This window comes from Schistocerca americana, chromosome 5 (genome assembly GCF_021461395.2).
Source record: "Schistocerca americana isolate TAMUIC-IGC-003095 chromosome 5, iqSchAmer2.1, whole genome shotgun sequence".
Classification (NCBI taxonomy): Eukaryota; Metazoa; Arthropoda; class Insecta; order Orthoptera; family Acrididae; genus Schistocerca; species Schistocerca americana.
This window is the reverse complement of record NC_060123.1, coordinates 201,519,667-201,536,607: the sequence shown is the minus strand read 5'-3', so window position 1 is coordinate 201,536,607 and position 16,941 is coordinate 201,519,667. Positions and strand designations below refer to the sequence as shown.

At 45.7% G+C, this 16,941-nt stretch overlaps 1 protein-coding gene across 1 annotated transcript in view; it reads right to left on the bottom strand.

The window, feature by feature from the left end:
• LOC124616031 (aromatic-L-amino-acid decarboxylase-like) overlaps positions 1-16,941 on the bottom strand; it is a 176,838-nt gene that overhangs the window by 138,666 nt on the left and 21,231 nt on the right. Inside the window, exon 2 of the mRNA XM_047144249.1 lies at positions 1,152-1,245. Within this exon, the coding sequence (XP_047000205.1) occupies positions 1,152-1,231 (80 nt within the window). The 5' untranslated portion in view covers positions 1,232-1,245. The remainder of the gene's footprint in view (positions 1-1,151; positions 1,246-16,941) is intronic.

Below are 16,941 nucleotides of genomic sequence, written 5' to 3'. Positions count from 1 at the left end.
AAAGTGTGAAGTTATTCACTTGAGTACTAAAAGAAATCGGTTAAATTTCGATTACGTGATAAGCCACACAAAACTGAAGGCTTTAAATTCAGCTAACTACTTAGGGATTACAGTTACCTACATTGAAACGATCACATAGATAATATTGTGGGTAGAGCAAACCAAAGACTGCGATTCATTGGCTTAGAAGGTGTTTCAGGTCTACCAAAGGGACTGCTTACACCACGCTTGTCCGCCCTATTCTGGAGATTGCTGTGCGGTGTGGGATCCGCATCAGGTGGGGTCCGCAGCTCGTGGTCGTGCGGTAGCGTTCTCGCTTCCCACGCCCGGGTTCCCGGGTTCGATTCCCGGCGGGGTCAGGGATTTTCTCTGCCTCGTGATGACTGGGTGTTGTGTGCTGTCCTTAGGTTAGTTAGGTTTAAGTAGTTCTAAGTTCTGGGGGACTAATGACCATAGATGTTAAGTCCCATAGTGCTCAGAGCCAAGCCATCAGGTGGGACTGACGGATGACATCGAAAAAGTACAAATCAGGGCAGCTCGTTTTGTATCATCGCGAATCAGGGGAGATAGTGTCACAGACATGATATGTGAATTGGACTGGCAATTATTAAAACAAAGGCGTTTTTCATTGCGATGGGATCTTCTCATGAAATTTCAATCACCAGTTTTCTCCTCCGATTGCGAAAACATTCTGTTGGCACCCACCTACATAGGGAGAAATGATCATCACGATAAAATATGGTTCAAATGGCTCTGAGCACTATGGGACTTAACATCTATGGTCATCAGTCCCCTAGAACTTAGAACTACTTAAACCTAACTAACCTAAGGACAGCACACAACACCCAGCCATCACGAGGCAGAGAAGATCCCTGACCCCGCCGGGAATCGAACCCGGGAACCCGGGCGTGGGAAGCGAGAACGCTACCGCACGACCACGAGATGCGGGCACACGATAAAATAAGAGAAATCAGGGCTCGCACAGAAAAATTGAAGTGCTCGTTTTTCCCGCGCGCCGTTCGAGAGTGGAACGGTAGAGAGACAGCTTGAAGGTGTTTCACTGAACCCTCTGCCAGGCACTTTATTGTGAATAGCAGAGAAATCACGTAGATGTAGATGTAGGAGAAGAGAGCACGGAGCGGGTGACTTACCTGTCCCGGATGTTCTCCAAGTAGTCGGCGACGTAGTCGACGGTGGCTTTGGCGAACTCTCTGAACTGCTCGGCGTCCATGGCTGGCCCAGCGTCTGCAACACGAGAGGCGCGCTCCGTCAAGCCATTCCACAGTCCGGCGGCGAACGCGCAGTGCGCGCGCTTTGCGTCGCCTCTTCCATTCGGCCCGGAAGTGGCACGCACGTTCGCATAACTGTTTGCTGCGCGCTTTGGGCACTGCGGCTAATGTGGCCGCAGTGGCTTTCCTCGTCCCGATTTACCCAATGCTATCAAATCACCCGCCAGGCGCGCTTTGCTGAGACTAGTATAAGCACGGCGGGTCGAGTAAAGCGGAGACACCTGTTACGGAGTTTCTACGGCGCACGGGGAGGCTGCTGGAAAGAGGAGGAAGGAAAGTAATGGAAAGTAGAGTTTACCGTCTCGTCGAAAGCATTTGAGGCAGCTGCTCGATTGGAGAAGGATAGACCAGGGAAACGGGGACGGCCTGGTTAATCCTGTCAAGGGCAGCGATAGCCGCACGTTGTGGCATAGCGTGGTACGGAATCGTCCGCGGAAGCAAGCACCGTTGTACTCGCCGCGAACGCGTGTCAGCGAACGCGTGTAGGTCACGAGATTCGTCGCGATGAAAAGAAGCAATAATTTGCGTCCTTCGTCTAGATCCGGACTAGGGATCGCGGTTATCACCGAAACAACAGGTTTTCAGTTATATCGTTATTTTTCCGCCAATTTAACTTGACTGTTGAATCCGCTCAAAATAACAGGTTTCTGGAATAACCGGGACAGCGACCACCTGGCGGCGGCTCCATTATGCTCTGGGGAACATTCATGTGGGCATCCATGAGTCCAGTGGAGCTCTTGCAAGGCACCATAACGGCCAAGGAGTATCGTACACTGGTTGCAGACTACGTACACCCCTTCATGACGATCATGTTTCCCGACGGCAGTGGCACTTTTCAACGAGATAATATATCATGTCACAAGGCCAGGCATGTGATGGAGTGGTTCGAGGAACACAGCTCCAATAAATGTGCTGACCCCCAACTCGTCAGATCTGAACCTGATCAAATCCACTTGGGGTGTGATTCAACGTGGCGTCAGGGCTCATCGCCCCCCCTCTCCCCCCCTCCAATCAAAATTTACGCGAATTACGTGACTTGTGTATGTAGAAGTGGTGTCAATTCCCTCATTGCCGATTGGTCACCACTGTGAAAAAAGTGGACATATTGCCTATTAGGCAGCTGGTCAAACGTTGGCTGATTAGTGTATACTATGAATGAATTGTTAAGCTATTAGTTTCTTACTGTTACTGTAAGATCCTGCCTGTCCTATTACTTCAGAGAAATGGTGGACAAATCTGCAATCTCTAAAAGCAAATGAAACGTTGCAATTTACTGCTACTTCACTTTGTAAAAGTATTTCTACACTAGGGTTGGTACCACTCTTTTATACAACCTATGATGAGCGGCGACAGCGAGAAACTACCGTGTAGATCAGATATGGGCTAGTCCTGCACGCCTCACGTACACATGTTCCTTATGCCATGACACACGGCAACAGGGACATTATTGTCTCAGCAATACTAGTAAATTGTTCCATATTATTGCTCTTCACATGCAATGTACAAGTAATTTTACGTAAAAAAGGCAGTCGCCTTTGTTACGTAAAATCAGTACCATATTTCTTGAAAAGAACAATACCATACAATAATTTGAAAGTTAAAATACAAACATCAACATAAATGATCGGTTATAATTTAGCCAGTACCGCTAGACTGTCCAGACAGGATTTTATGAGTCAAGCTTTATGAAAAGTTTCTTAAAAGCGTGTTGATCACCTATGGAATGCAATATAGCTTCGATTCCGCATGTCACGCGTCTGTCAAGTCCTTATCAAGTTTCTCGAGGTATGTGGCACCAGAAGTCTGCACACATGTCTCACAATTCTCGTAAATTACTTGCCAGTGGTTTGCGAGCGCGATTCAGATGCCCATTAGCGTCCCAGATGTGTTCAACCGGGTTCGGATCACGTAAATTTGGTGACCAAGACATCAACGTGACTTCACTGTGACGCTCCTCAAACAACTGTAGCGCAATTCTGGCCTTCTGACACGGACAGTTATCCTGTTGGAAGGTGCCATCACCATTTGAGAAGACACAAAGCGTGAAGGGATGCAGGTGATCTGCAATAATGATCACGTACATCACAAGTGTCATGGAGTCTTCGTTTACTACCACTGGTCCCCCACAGCATAATATTACCTCCCCTGTTCTGCGTCTGTGGCGTGGTTCATGTTACGAGTAGCCGTTCGCCTTGATTACGGCATATCCACACAGGACACATTTGCCTTGATCCACGATCCAAACACGATGATCCTATGCCCATTGCCAAATAATGTCTTTAAAGGGTCAAAAGCGATTTGAGGTGAAAAAGCTAGGTGCCTTAACAGACTATATATGTAGCAAATATTGCGGAAATGGTAAGTTTTATTGATGAGTTGTTTTCACAGAATGGATTGGTAGTCAGGGGCTCGTATTGTTAGCCAATCAACAGATTGTAATAAGACTTAGAAAGATTATTTTTTGTGCAAAGGTATACTTTTTTAAATGGCACAATGTCTATTGAATTTAACAAACTAAAAAGTAGGGTAAATCTGAATGCCAATGGTGTTTGTAGCAGGATTCTAGTGCGAGTTGTTCACGAGGTATCATACTTTGAAAAGTTCCCACATCGACACTTGTACAATACCTGTAGTAGCACACATTAAAGAACAACACAAGTGCATGCACTAGTTTTATGGCTTCTGAACAGTAACGAGACAACTGGCAATCACAGGTTGTGTACAAACTGACCACCGGAAGCGTCAATACCCACTTCCAGTCTGGTACGGAACGACTGTTGCACATATGCTAGCATTTTAGCGGAGATGTCTGAGCAGGCTGTAGTAATACGTCGTTGCATATCACCGGATGTATTTGATATGTTCTTCTAGATAGCGTCTTTCAGTTTTCACCACAGAAAAACGTCTACAGGCGTCAAATCCGGCGAACGGGACTACCAAGTTACAGATTCTCAGCGTCCAATCCAACGATTTGGAAACTATTCGTCGCGACATGCTGCAGTACTTCGTTGCCTATGAGCTGGACAGCCATGACGTTGGAACCACAAGTATCTTATAATCTGCAGAGGAACGTCTTCTAGCATACGTGGAAGGTGGTCTGATAGGAGGTTGCGATACTTTTGAGTGTTCAGTATTCCGTCTATGAAACATGGGCCTATGAGCTGAGATTCACTATCCCACACCACACGTTTTAGTACCAGTGACAAATACTTGGCCGCCAAACTTATCGATATAGCCAGGACATTTGACAACCTGTGGTAGCCGTCCCTCTCCACCAGGTTAAGGGAAATGAGGCTATCAGCTTACCTCTACAATAGCCTCCTCGAACACCGCAGAGGCAGAGTGGCGGAGTGGAGGGCTGGTACACGAGTGGTTGTCAAGAAAATAACGAAGGGATGTCCACAGGGCTCGATCTGCGGACCAATATTCTGGGATGTCACAATCGAGCCCTTGCCGAACACGCTGGATTGTGACGATAGGGTAAGAGATGTGGTGGCGTACGCAGATGACCTACTCGTAGTGGTGTCAGACAACTAGAGAGCAGCACTAGAGACAAAAGGCACGCAACTTCTTCAGAAAATTGACAATTGATTCAAAGAAAATAAATTAAAAATCGCCCCCAACAAAACTGTGTATTTACTGCTCAGAGCGACACTACAGAGGAATCCAGTTCTAAAATTAGACAATACAGGCATACAGAGGGAGCAAGCCACACGTTATCTAGGACTGCATCTAGATGAAAAACATACTTTTAACTATCATATGAAACTGACAATTGATAAAGCCTCCAAACTTATGCGCAAACTAGAAAGACTCAACACAACTAAGTACAAATTACCTATTAAGACGATAGGGACCTACCACATTGCGATATATGAATCTATCGCATGCTTCGCCGCAAGTGCGTAGGCTCACAGACTGAACACACAGACTAACAAGACAATTGCAAGACGAGGTCAACGTAGTGTACTCTTGAGAATGGAGCCTATAACACCACATCACTAGAGGCACTTTGCGTTGTGATGGGGACCTGTTCTATAGACATAACAATACGTTATAGAGCTGCACTTTACTGGTTTAAGAGGGACCGAAATGCAACAGTTACTCGGGTAACTGTTGCATATTAGTAAGAAGAGAGATGGCAATAAGATCGATCACACTCCGGCTAGGTATCAACCAAACGAACCTGCAGAAGGCGTCTACCACTACGAGAATATACGAATTGCTCTTTTTCGTCCGGGGAAGAGGGCACACATAATCAGCAAACAGTTTGTCGAACGGATGCTCTTTCTGCTCCGACTGCAGCAATCCCATCGCTAGGGAGTTACTTACAATCTCTGCATTATCTAATATCTTTATAAAGTGTCGGCCAGGTCAGCTGCTCCTTGACCTTCTCTAAGGTTTTATAAAGACCTAAATACCCTCCTGCTGGAGGGTCATGGAAGTACCGGAACATTGGAATCACTGAGGTTCGTGGAAGACAAATTATAGCTTCCCCAGACAACAGGGCCCTACGACTGAAAACATTCGGGGCACTGGATTTTGGAGTTGGTGCACTGTGCATTAGATAGGGTAATCTCCTCTACCCTGGAGATACTTTTGCGCAGACTTAGGAGTAAGACTGTCTCAGTGACCAGGACAGAACTTTAGATTCTTTTCAGAATTAATATCATCGGTTTTATCTTCCGTCATCAATCATTGGAGAGCCCCGCAGTTCAGAGGTCAGTGGCTACACCATCTGATTTCCCAGCACCGGCGAAATAGGGACCTGTAATTGTTCTTAAAGCCCTCAGCAGCGTATGCTATCGTTTTGGCGCTACAGTATTCATGATTTTGCATGTGGAGTTTTCAGCGTTCTCATTTGCTATCGATATTCTGTCGCACAGTTGGGGTTCATAATTATCTCTCTTAACCAACCCACTCATAACAGATTACTGTATTCAGTATTTCAGAACAGGTACCCCTTTAAAAAAGCTGCCAACTATTTATTCTCTACACCATTATTTTGTACCCTTGCACTACTAAAGCATTGTTCAATGAATCACATATTTGCTGGTTTATTAGATAAAATAAATGTTGTTGAGACTTGATTTGTTGATCATTTAGCAGTCAGTTGATAAATTTCATTTCCTGCCCATTTTTATAACTATTGAGCATAGAAATTGATTAGTAACTTTATTAAATTTTAGCGTGTGTGCAAACCTTTTTGCTACTCATCTACAGGGTCATTTCATTAATGCTTTCGTTTCTCCATTGTGCATAAGTTAAGGTGGTAGTTAAAAGGGGGGTAGGGGGAGAGGGTTCAAATGGCTCTGAGCACTATGGGACTCAACTGCTGAGGTCATTAGTCCCCTAAAACTTAGAACTAGTTAAACCTAACTAACCTAAGGACATCACAAACATCCATGCCCGAGGCAGGATTCGAACCTGCGACCGTAGCGGTCTTGCGGTTCCAGACTGCAGCGCCTTTAACCGCGCGCCCACTTCGGCCGGCGGGGGAGAGGGGTTTGAGTGTATGAGCAGCTCTCACTCGAATTCAGTTGAATCCAAGTGTTACACACACACTTCTCCATTCCGGCACCTCGCAAGGTGAATTCACATCTGTAATATCCAACGGTAGATCAGATTCCCCACGAAACCCGAGCATCGACAGGGGGAAGACGTCAGAGATGCTCATGCTACACACGGCGGCCGCAGCTTGCATCCTTATGAGGCGCCGCAGCCGCGGCAAGCACGTCAGGTGGAGCCGTCCTATGACGAGTGCTGAGTACCGCGGCCCCGCTCACCCCAGTTGGTCTCTGAAGCTCTCTGTTCTCTGAAGCCGTTACTTACCCGCCATTGAATAGTAGAGAAATGACCTTGACAGATTTACATTTGTGATTTGAACCGCTCCCTGGGCTGTTGTATACGCTTCAGACGACTTGATACACTCAGGACTTGGTTTGGTTATCCGTTAACTTCGTGAACACCACTGCCGTTGACCTCAAGAACCACCTGTTCGTTCCACCAGTCTGAGTTACCATCAGTGCGGGTGATATACCCTGTGTTCTACTTAAAACAGAGTAGGACAGAAAAAAAACATTTCCTTACGATTATCCTTTCTAGAGTTAATTTGAGGTCCTTCAGTCCTTGCACTCGAATTGAAGGGTTGGTCGTTCTATAAGAGCCTGGTCGATTCCTTCCCCAATGCTTACATATCTCAATTTGTGCTTCGTCAAGGAGATGTTAATTCGTCTTCTTCCACTTCTTTGTTTTCCCCTTAGATTTATGTGAGGAGCGAGTACAATGCTAAAACTTCCTGGAAGTAGCCTTTACCATCATATTTCTGTTGCCTTAAATATAGTAATGACAGTTTTCAGAGACACATCCTTAACGATTTCTATTATTCGCAAACTAATACGAACAGGTAGAACCATGAGCTGATTATCCTGGAGCGGATGGACAGTGATGACAAAGGTGGTATCTTGGGTGCACTTTAGCATGGTCTATGCCGTACTTCAATAGATGGATGTTAAGTGCCACGTGAGGCCGTGTTTTGTGTTGCGTCCTGCGGTCGGCAGGAAAAAGAACTAACAGTCAATCTGAACACGTTTCATTACAATTAAAGAAAAAAAAACGCCATCTTGGCATACACTAAGTTTTAAACGCGGGAACAACAAGAAAATCCACAACTCTTGTGGTGACAAACCAAACAAGGAAACAAGAAATTGGAAGAAAAACACTGATCAATATCTACTCTACACAATACAAAATACAACGTGCTACTGCAATGCTACGGCGAATGAATACAGTGCTAGGGCCGGCGTAACTACTGGCCGGAGCTGTTCCTAGCGGTTGGTGAACACTGCCGGTCCAAGCGTGCTTATAAAGCCAGTCGGCGGAGTGCTACATCAAACATATGAGTTCCGATTGGTGGAACACTGACACATGTTGTCTGGCGAAGTAAGCCCGTGTTTGTTTGGAAAGTCTGTTATTGTTTCTGTCGATGTTTCTCTCCGCACTGCTGAGAGGGGGTTAGAAACTCGTTTAACGTGTAGGTTCTGCGGGCCCTCTAACAATAAGGGGCCACTACGACATTTTGAATATGGCAGTGCACCATCATACTGACTGGTCTGGGTATGTTTTTCCAGTGACTTCTCATTCTCAGACTAACTGATCCTATAGTGATAGGCAAATATATCCTTATCCACACCAAACACAATACTCAACAAAAATAACTAAGTTCGAGACTACACCAAAACTGAATCGTGCTGATTCCAAACATCTACAGTGTCGATTCGTGGTCTTCTTTTCATCATGGGGTTCAGCGGTACCTTCTCAATCTTTTCATGAACTTAAATTGGAAAAAAGGTCCCCTCCCTCCTCACCTCTCCCCATTCCAGCTCCTCCCGCCCACCCACCTAACTTCACTACTACAACACAAGCCTTCTTCCTGTAAAGGACCCGCAGGACGGACGGAAGATTAGGTCGTGATGTGTTGTCGACGACGAGGTCATCTCAGACGAAGCACAAGCTCGGGCTGGGCAGGTACGGGGAAGGAAATCAGACTTGCCGTTTACAAACGAATCATGGGTGTATTTGCAATGATCGATCCACGGAAAACACGTGAAATCAAATTGAACAGGGAACTGAATCCACGTCCTCATAACAGCGAATCCAGTGTTTTAGCCACAGCGCCATCTTCCTTGGCCTGTCTCGAAACAGGAGAGGAGGCCGTTGTCAGCACAATTGACAGAATGTAAACCTAAATTATGATACAAATAAGAAGGCACTAAAAAAAGCTGCTAAGATGACACTTCTGAAAATGGAGAACGTCATTTAGTTCTACAAGAAATTTAATTGGAGGAGTATTAGAAAGAGATTATTGAGAAATCGTTGCCGTTTTGATTTAAAGAGATGGAAACGCAATAAAACTGGAAGACGATAAATTTTATATGTCTTACGCATTAAAAAACTATCGGAAATACGGTCTAGACTCCACAAAGGTAACTACAGAGAAGCCATCGATTTCAGAAAATTACGATAAACATGGCGAATGCGTAAAAAAAATTATGCTATTCCTTGTACATTGTAAAAACGGCTGAATGGGTAGAAATATACAGTTTCCTACGGCATGCTGAAGATGTGTCCAGAGGTAAGAGCACGCTTAGCGACAGGCACAGTCTGTGAAATAAAGAACAAGTTATGCCCGCATCTCGTGGTCGTGCGGTAGCGTTCTCGCTTCCCACGCCCGGGTTCCCGGGTTCGATTCCCGGCGGGGTCAGGGATTTTCTCTGCCTCGTGATGGCTGGGTGTTGTGTGCTGTCCTTAGGTTAGTTAGGTTTAAGTAGTTCTAAGTTCTAGGGGACTTATGACCACAGCAGTTGAGTCCCATAGTGCTCAGAACCATTTGAACCAAAGAACAAGTTGGAAGGGAAATAACTGCAGTCGGCACATTTCTTAAGAACTGTCGGTTATGAGATGGAGTTCCTGGTAATCACATTAAGAACAATAGCATATAAAACATATATGATTGTTTCGCAGTGCTTTTAGTATGACATGAATGTTGAGAAAAGTATTTAATTTCCTTCCCAGTTTTCACTTTATTCTGTGAAGTAAGCTGAAGCCAAAAATAGAAGCGAAGTAAAGGTAGCTTGTTAGTTATAGGCAGAGTGCCATTAAAACAAACAGCTTATTCGACGAGACAAGATCGTAAACATGTCGTTCTCGAGAACGGAATGGGTTTGTGTAAAGCAGCAAGAGATTCAAGGTTGTCTTAGTAACAGTCTTGAAGCGTAGTGCGTAGGACGAAGAGCTGCTAAAGATCTTCCAGGACGTTGGTCATCTATCTCTGCGAAACCCTGGAGTGTTGTATAACGTAAAAAACCAGTTAAAAGGAAGAATTTGGCGAAAGAAACTGAAGCAGGCCGTGTGGCAGGGGCAGAGAAGACTTTGCAAAATGTTGGTCAATGAAATGATTTATTTGTGAGCCTTATAGTATCTTGGGAGTCGAAGATAAGTAGCATCCGTCTTCCTCTGCATATATTAGTTTACTGTTGCGATGTTTATATGGTTTATACTGGAACGCATATGCGTTTCTTACCATACTTCACAGAAGTATATTCCTTACAATATTACAATATAATGAGCATCTGCATCTTTCGTTAATACTCTAATACATTAGTGTAGAGTACCAACAATTTTGAAGACACTTCTGAGACCGGTGATAGTTCTCTGTCCAAGATTCCACACTGCTTTATAGCTGTCAAGAAGTAACACCACCTTTCCGTTTCCGTCTTTCCTGTGGCGCTTTATTCTGGAACTAAATTACATAGTAATGGCGGATATAACTGTGCCATCATCACGGAGAGAATTGCCCCTCTTGAAAATATTCCGTGTATGACGTCCGAATGTTGCGGTTATGTTTTTCAAATAGAGTGCAACGAGATCTGAGCAGTCTGTGTGATGAACATGGCAGCAAGGTACGAGGTAATCGACTTTGAAAATCGGATGATAATCATTGCAAGTCGCACGGGTCGAAGCGTGTCGGATATTGCACAATAATTCTGGTTGCCATGTTCAACAATATCTGCGATGGAACTTCAGTATCACAGAGACAATATTTCTACACTCATAAACCCCTACACATGACGACTACAAGTCTATGGCGAACGGACATCACGTTACATCTGCAGAGGTCCATGGGTTGATCGAAGGTCTAGTGTCAGTCAGATCAACGTCATTTTGAATGTGGGACATCTGGAACCTGTTTCTGTCAGAAATGCTCTGAGACAAAGACACTGCATAGGTTTTAGAAGTTCAGACCCACTCATGTCCCTTTATTGACACATCGAGGACGATTGCAACTACTAGTATGGTTCTGCGAACATCATCAGTGCACCATAGAACGGTGGACGCATGTTGCGGTCACCGATGAATTCCTGGTTCATATCTATAGAAGAGATGGACGCGAGTTTGTTTGGCGTATGCCTCGTGGAGCTATTGCAGGTCGTTTCCGTCATTACAATAACTCTGATGGGGACGTCACGTTCCAGCTAGACTGTATGACATGTCACACCTCTTTCTTTGCACGGAGTTGGCTTGATGAAAGCTCCAGTGAATTCACGGCCGTGACGTGGTCCCTGAGATTACCCGATCATAATAGAGTCGAGCAGTTATGGGATGACGTCAATACGTGTGTACGCTCACGAACCCGACAACAACTACGTATGGACAATTGTGGGTAGCAGTGCAACATGCGTGGATCACTATCTCTCCAGAATGATTCCAAAACCTCGAAAAGTTCATGTCTCGAAGTGGTGCTGCAATTTTTAAGGGCTTACGGAGGAACGTCTCGCTATTCAAAATAGTTCAAATGGCTCTGAGCACTATGGGACTTAACTTCTCAGGTCATCAGGACATCACACACATCGATGCCCGAGGCAGGATTCGAACCTGCGACCGTAGCGGGCACGCGGTTCCAGACTGTAGCGCCTAGAACCGCTCGGCCACCTCGGCCGGCCGTCTCGCTATTTACATATCTAATGCCTTTCCATAACTTTCAGCTACTAAACGCATTATAACGATATTTACACAGTTTATGCTGGAAAGTACGAGGGTCGTTCACTACGTTATGAAAGAAGGTTGGTTCTTTCAGAATTCGAATAACCCTATTATTCCCCACTCTCCTGGCTGCAAAACCCGTTCACTGCGAATGCCTTATGCCACTTAACCGGGAGGGCCTGTGTGCTTGCATGGTACCACTCTATTTGTCGACGTAGGAGCAAACATCTTCTTGCATCAGTCACCTCTCCACCATCCACGTTGGTTCAAATGGCTCTGAGCACTATGGGACTTAACATCTGTGCTCATCAGTCCCCTAGAACTTAGAACTACTTAAACCTAACTAACCTAACGACATCACACACATCCACGCCCGAGGCAGGATTCGAACCTGCGACCGTAGCAGTCGCGCGGTCCACCATCCACGTACTGCTTCCCGCAGAGTGCGGCCTTCATTGAGCCAAACGCATAGAAGTGGCGACGAACACGCAGAAGTCATTTCTCCAGTTTTCTCAGGGTAGCACAATACGCTTCAGAGTTGATCGGCGCATCGTGAAGGAGGACATTAAACAGAATAACCCCTTCAGAGTCTCAGAAGGCCGTCGCGATGACGTTACCGGCTAGGGTGCGGCTTTGAATTTATTCTTCGGAGGAGAAGTGGTGTGGCACCACTTGATGGATTGCCGTTTTGTCTCCATTTCGAAGTGATGAACCCATCATTCATTATCTGTGATTATGTTCGACAAAAATTGTCTCTATCAATCTCGTAACGTGCAAGTAATTCTGCGCAGATGGTCATCCGTTGCTCTAAATGGTCTTCTATTAGGCGGCGAGGAACCCTGCAGCACACATCTTTGAGTGCCGCAAATGGTGGACACGTTTGTCAGCACTGCCGACACAGAGGTCCACTTGTGCTGCGAGATTTTTGACTCTGATACGGATTTCATCCCGAATGAGAGTGTCCGCACGTCCCAACATTCCAACATTGAAGGAGTCACAGAAGTGTGAGGCCGGCCGGCGCGCAGCGGATCGGACAGGCTTGCGCGACATTGTTGTGATGATGACAGACGCCTCGCCCAACGACTCACTGTGCTTTTGTTCACTGCCAGGTTTCCGTGGACATCCTGCAAGCGCCTATGAAAATCTGCGATGCTCTGGTTTTCCGTCAATAGAAACTCAATGACAGCTCCCTGTTTGGAACGCACCTCCATTACAGATGGCATTTTGAAGGCTACGTATAGCCCCACCACCTATCGGAACTTCATGAATGTATGGAGGCTGAACTGGGAATATCACATGACGTCCCACGATAAATTCCGCATTTTTTCAACCTATACCGGCCGAGGAAAAAAATGCATTGCATTACTTATAGAAAGCCACTCTTATATCCATTTTTTGGCTCTCTCCGCACACTGCTATAGCTGATTTCGTCTTTAGTGAATACTCTGAAAAGTTAATACAGAGTACGAATAATTTTGAAACGACTTTCTGAGATTGTTGATGCTTCTCATTCAAAAATGGTTCAAATGGCTCTGAGCACTATGGGACTTAACATCTGTGGTCACCAGTCCCCTAGAACTTAGAACTACTTAAACCTAACTAACCTAAGAACATCACACACATCCATGCCCGAGGCAGGATTCGAACCTGCGATCGTAGTAGTCGCGCGGTTCCGGACTGAGCGCCTGAACCGCTAGACCACCGCGGCCGGCGATGCTTCTCATTCTGGGATTCCGCGCTCCATTCTAGCTCTCAAGGAATCGCACCTCATATGTTTTCCCTTTCCGTACTCCCTGTGCTGCTTTGTTCTGCCGCTGAATTACAATTTGTACTCCACCAGAACACTTTGTTATTAGGATCCTTCAGACAGCCCACTGTCAAAGAAACAGTTTGAAATATAGGTGGGCCGCAGTACTAATTACGAAGATGATTCTGGACAGTGGTTAGCGTAAGTGCTGAGCAGCGATCTGGCTGTGGCAAGAGGTCTCGGAGTTTTGTGAAGGTTCCTCAGCAGAATGGCAGGCAAGCCAGTGGAGCGGTAAGCGACGTCAGGCGCTGTTGCGCCATCACACCGCACCGCCCTTGAACTTGGTCGGACTCCTAGCTTGCTCCTGTCCCGTGGCGAATCCACGTTAACGGCTCAGGCGGGCAGACGGCAGAAGAAACAGAACGAAAGGAAACCAAGAGGCGGTCCTGCTGCTGCTGCGTCTCACACGACGCAAGAAAAACATTACTGAGTTATTTATGGATGTCACAAAGCTTTAGGGTCAAAGTTGTACATGCGACACACAGTACTAAACTGAGTACTGTGAGGTACGAAACAAACGGTCAGAGATTTCGTTTCTTTGATGTGAACACCTCATATCTTATAACAACAACTTCAGTTCACATCGATCTGACCGCCAGTATCGCATTGCAACGGTGCTTAAAATTTTGCCACTCTCTCAAACATCCTTGTTGTCTTCCGCACAATCAGATAAGCTGGTTAAAATCTACCAACTTGTTTTCTCCAGCGGTTTCATGTACCAACGACGTCATGTAAACTTATAGAAAACAATCATAGGAGCCTGGTACGGCGATCACGCTGGCTGTGGGAAATTCTAATTCAATCATGATGGTGCCTGTTGTTCAGATTCTCACGTATGTAAGTACGCATGTACTGAAATAGGATGGTGTACCGTTGCGTTGAGACCCTACCTTCTTACGAAAACGAAACATACAGTCTGCAGTAACTACGTTATCACCTCTCGCGCATCACCATAAATCGTTCTATGTGACGTCCACCATTTAAATGGGTCGACAGCAAATAAGGTCGTATAGATGAGTTTGCGTAATTAAAGCTTACAGGTTAGTAGCGAATCACTGCTGGTGATGTGTGATGACCGTGGCGTATGGATTTTTATCAGTCATGGCTATTGAGGCAGTTGAAAATCCATCGCAGCTGAAAGCGGTCTCGCACGTACACGGTACAGTTTGTAGGAAGTCCTAGACTGCAATGCAGAGCTGCGTAAACCGCTGATAGATGTAAACTCTGGTGTTTGCACATGCTTTTCATGATCGGCGTGTAGTTGTTGCTTCACCAACCCTGGTAACATTCTTTTCTTCGGAGTATGTATTTCATGTGCATGTTGACTAATACTTACAGGTGAATATTTTCCCACATAAACCAGAATCATCCCCTCACGTCCTGCAATGCGAAAAATTATTTCTCGAGAACCTTGAACAGCTGTAATTCGTTCGAACGAATCGTTTTTTGCGAGATGTAGATAGAATGACTATATGCTAATGTCTTTTACTATTTAATTATTTCAAATAATGTTTCAAATAATCCTGTGACCACTCGCATTATCCTTTTGCGGTAATCCCTACTGGTCTGACCTGACGTAGATTTCATACACTGTGATATAATTCCGCTGAATTATCCACTTCTTTTTTTTAATGTATGCTGGATTAAAAGCGCTCGATCTACATATGCTCTCTGATGAAAAGTATCCGGACACTTGTTACTGAACATTAATGGGATGGCTAGAATGATACTGGAGACGCTTCCAATCAGGTGGTGTTAGCACAGTGGACTCGCGTTCGTGAGGACGACGGTTCAAACCCGCGTCCAGCCATCCTGATTCACGTTCTCTGTGATTTCCCTACATCACTTCAGGCAAATGCCGGGAGGTTCCTTTGAAACGGCAGAGCTTACTTCCTTCCCCATCGTTCCCTAATCCAATGGGACAGATGACCTCGCTGTTTAGTCCCCTTCCTCAAATCAACCAACCAACAATCCAATGAGGTGTCGGAGTGCCTGTGGAGGAATGGTAGCCATTCTTGCTGAAGAGCCGAAATCAGAGAAGTTAGTGAAGTTGGACGCTGGGGTCCGGAGAGAAGTCGACTTTCTAATGTATCCCAAAGGTACTGGATTGGTGCAGGTCGAGACTATAACAGGCCGGTCCATTTTAGGAATGTTATTGTCCACAAACTATGACCTCACAAAATACTGCTTTATGACAAGGTGCAATGTAATTTTGCTATTATCAGTTATAATCTCTGAACTGTTTCTCTATTGTACGCAGTGCATAATGCTTTAAAATGTGTTTGTATCCTTCGGCATTTAGCGTTTTCTTAAGCTCAGTAACGGGACCATACTCTATGCACGAAAACCATCCCCATACCATAACACAATCTCCTCCATGCTTCGCTGTGGGCACTGCACATCATGGCGGTCATACTCTCCAGGCAATCGCTGAAGCCAAACCCTTACATCGGACTGCCGCAGGGTATATCGAGCTTCATCACTCCAAGTCAGTGGATTCCCGTTGTCCGTCCCCGGTAGCTGAACGGTCAGCGTGACGGATTGTCAATCCTCTGAGCCCGGGTTCGATTCCCGGCTGGGTCGAGGAATTTTCTCCACCCAGGAACTGGATGTTGTGCTGTCCTCACCATCATCCCATCATCCTCATCGACTGCAGGTCGCCGAAGTGACGTCAAACTGAAAGACCGGCATCCGGCGAACGGCCTGCCCGACGGGGGCCCCTAGCCATACGATTTAAAAAAAAAAAAAAAAAAAAAAAAAAAAAAAAAAAAATTAATGTTTCCCGTCATCCACGGTAAGGTGGCGGGGGGCTCTGAACACCACGTCACTTAGCACTGCCTGCTGAAATGAGTGGCTTATAAGGAGCTGCTCTACTGACTATTCTATCTGATAATTTTTACCCCCTTGCGCACAGTCATTGTGATGGTAGCACTTTGGAATTCCTACTGCTAATTTCATGCGATCTTGGTAGCTACCTTCCGCAATGCTCAACGTCCCTCCTGTGCGTCAGTACATGACATCTGCCTGGTCTTGTTTTCGCCTTGGCTGTTTCTTCACGTTCCCACTTCACAATCACAGCACCAATAGTCGACTTGGGCAGCTCTGGAACGGCTAGCATGTCCTTGAGGAATTTGTTACTCGGCTCACACGGATGCGACCAACATGATGCTGTAAACAGAACCTGGATTCATCCGAAAAAATGACGTTTTGCCATTCGTGCTCCCAGGTTCGTCGTTGAGTACACCATCGCAGGCGCTCCTGTCTGTGATGCAGCGTCAAGGGTAACCGCAGCCATGGTCTCCG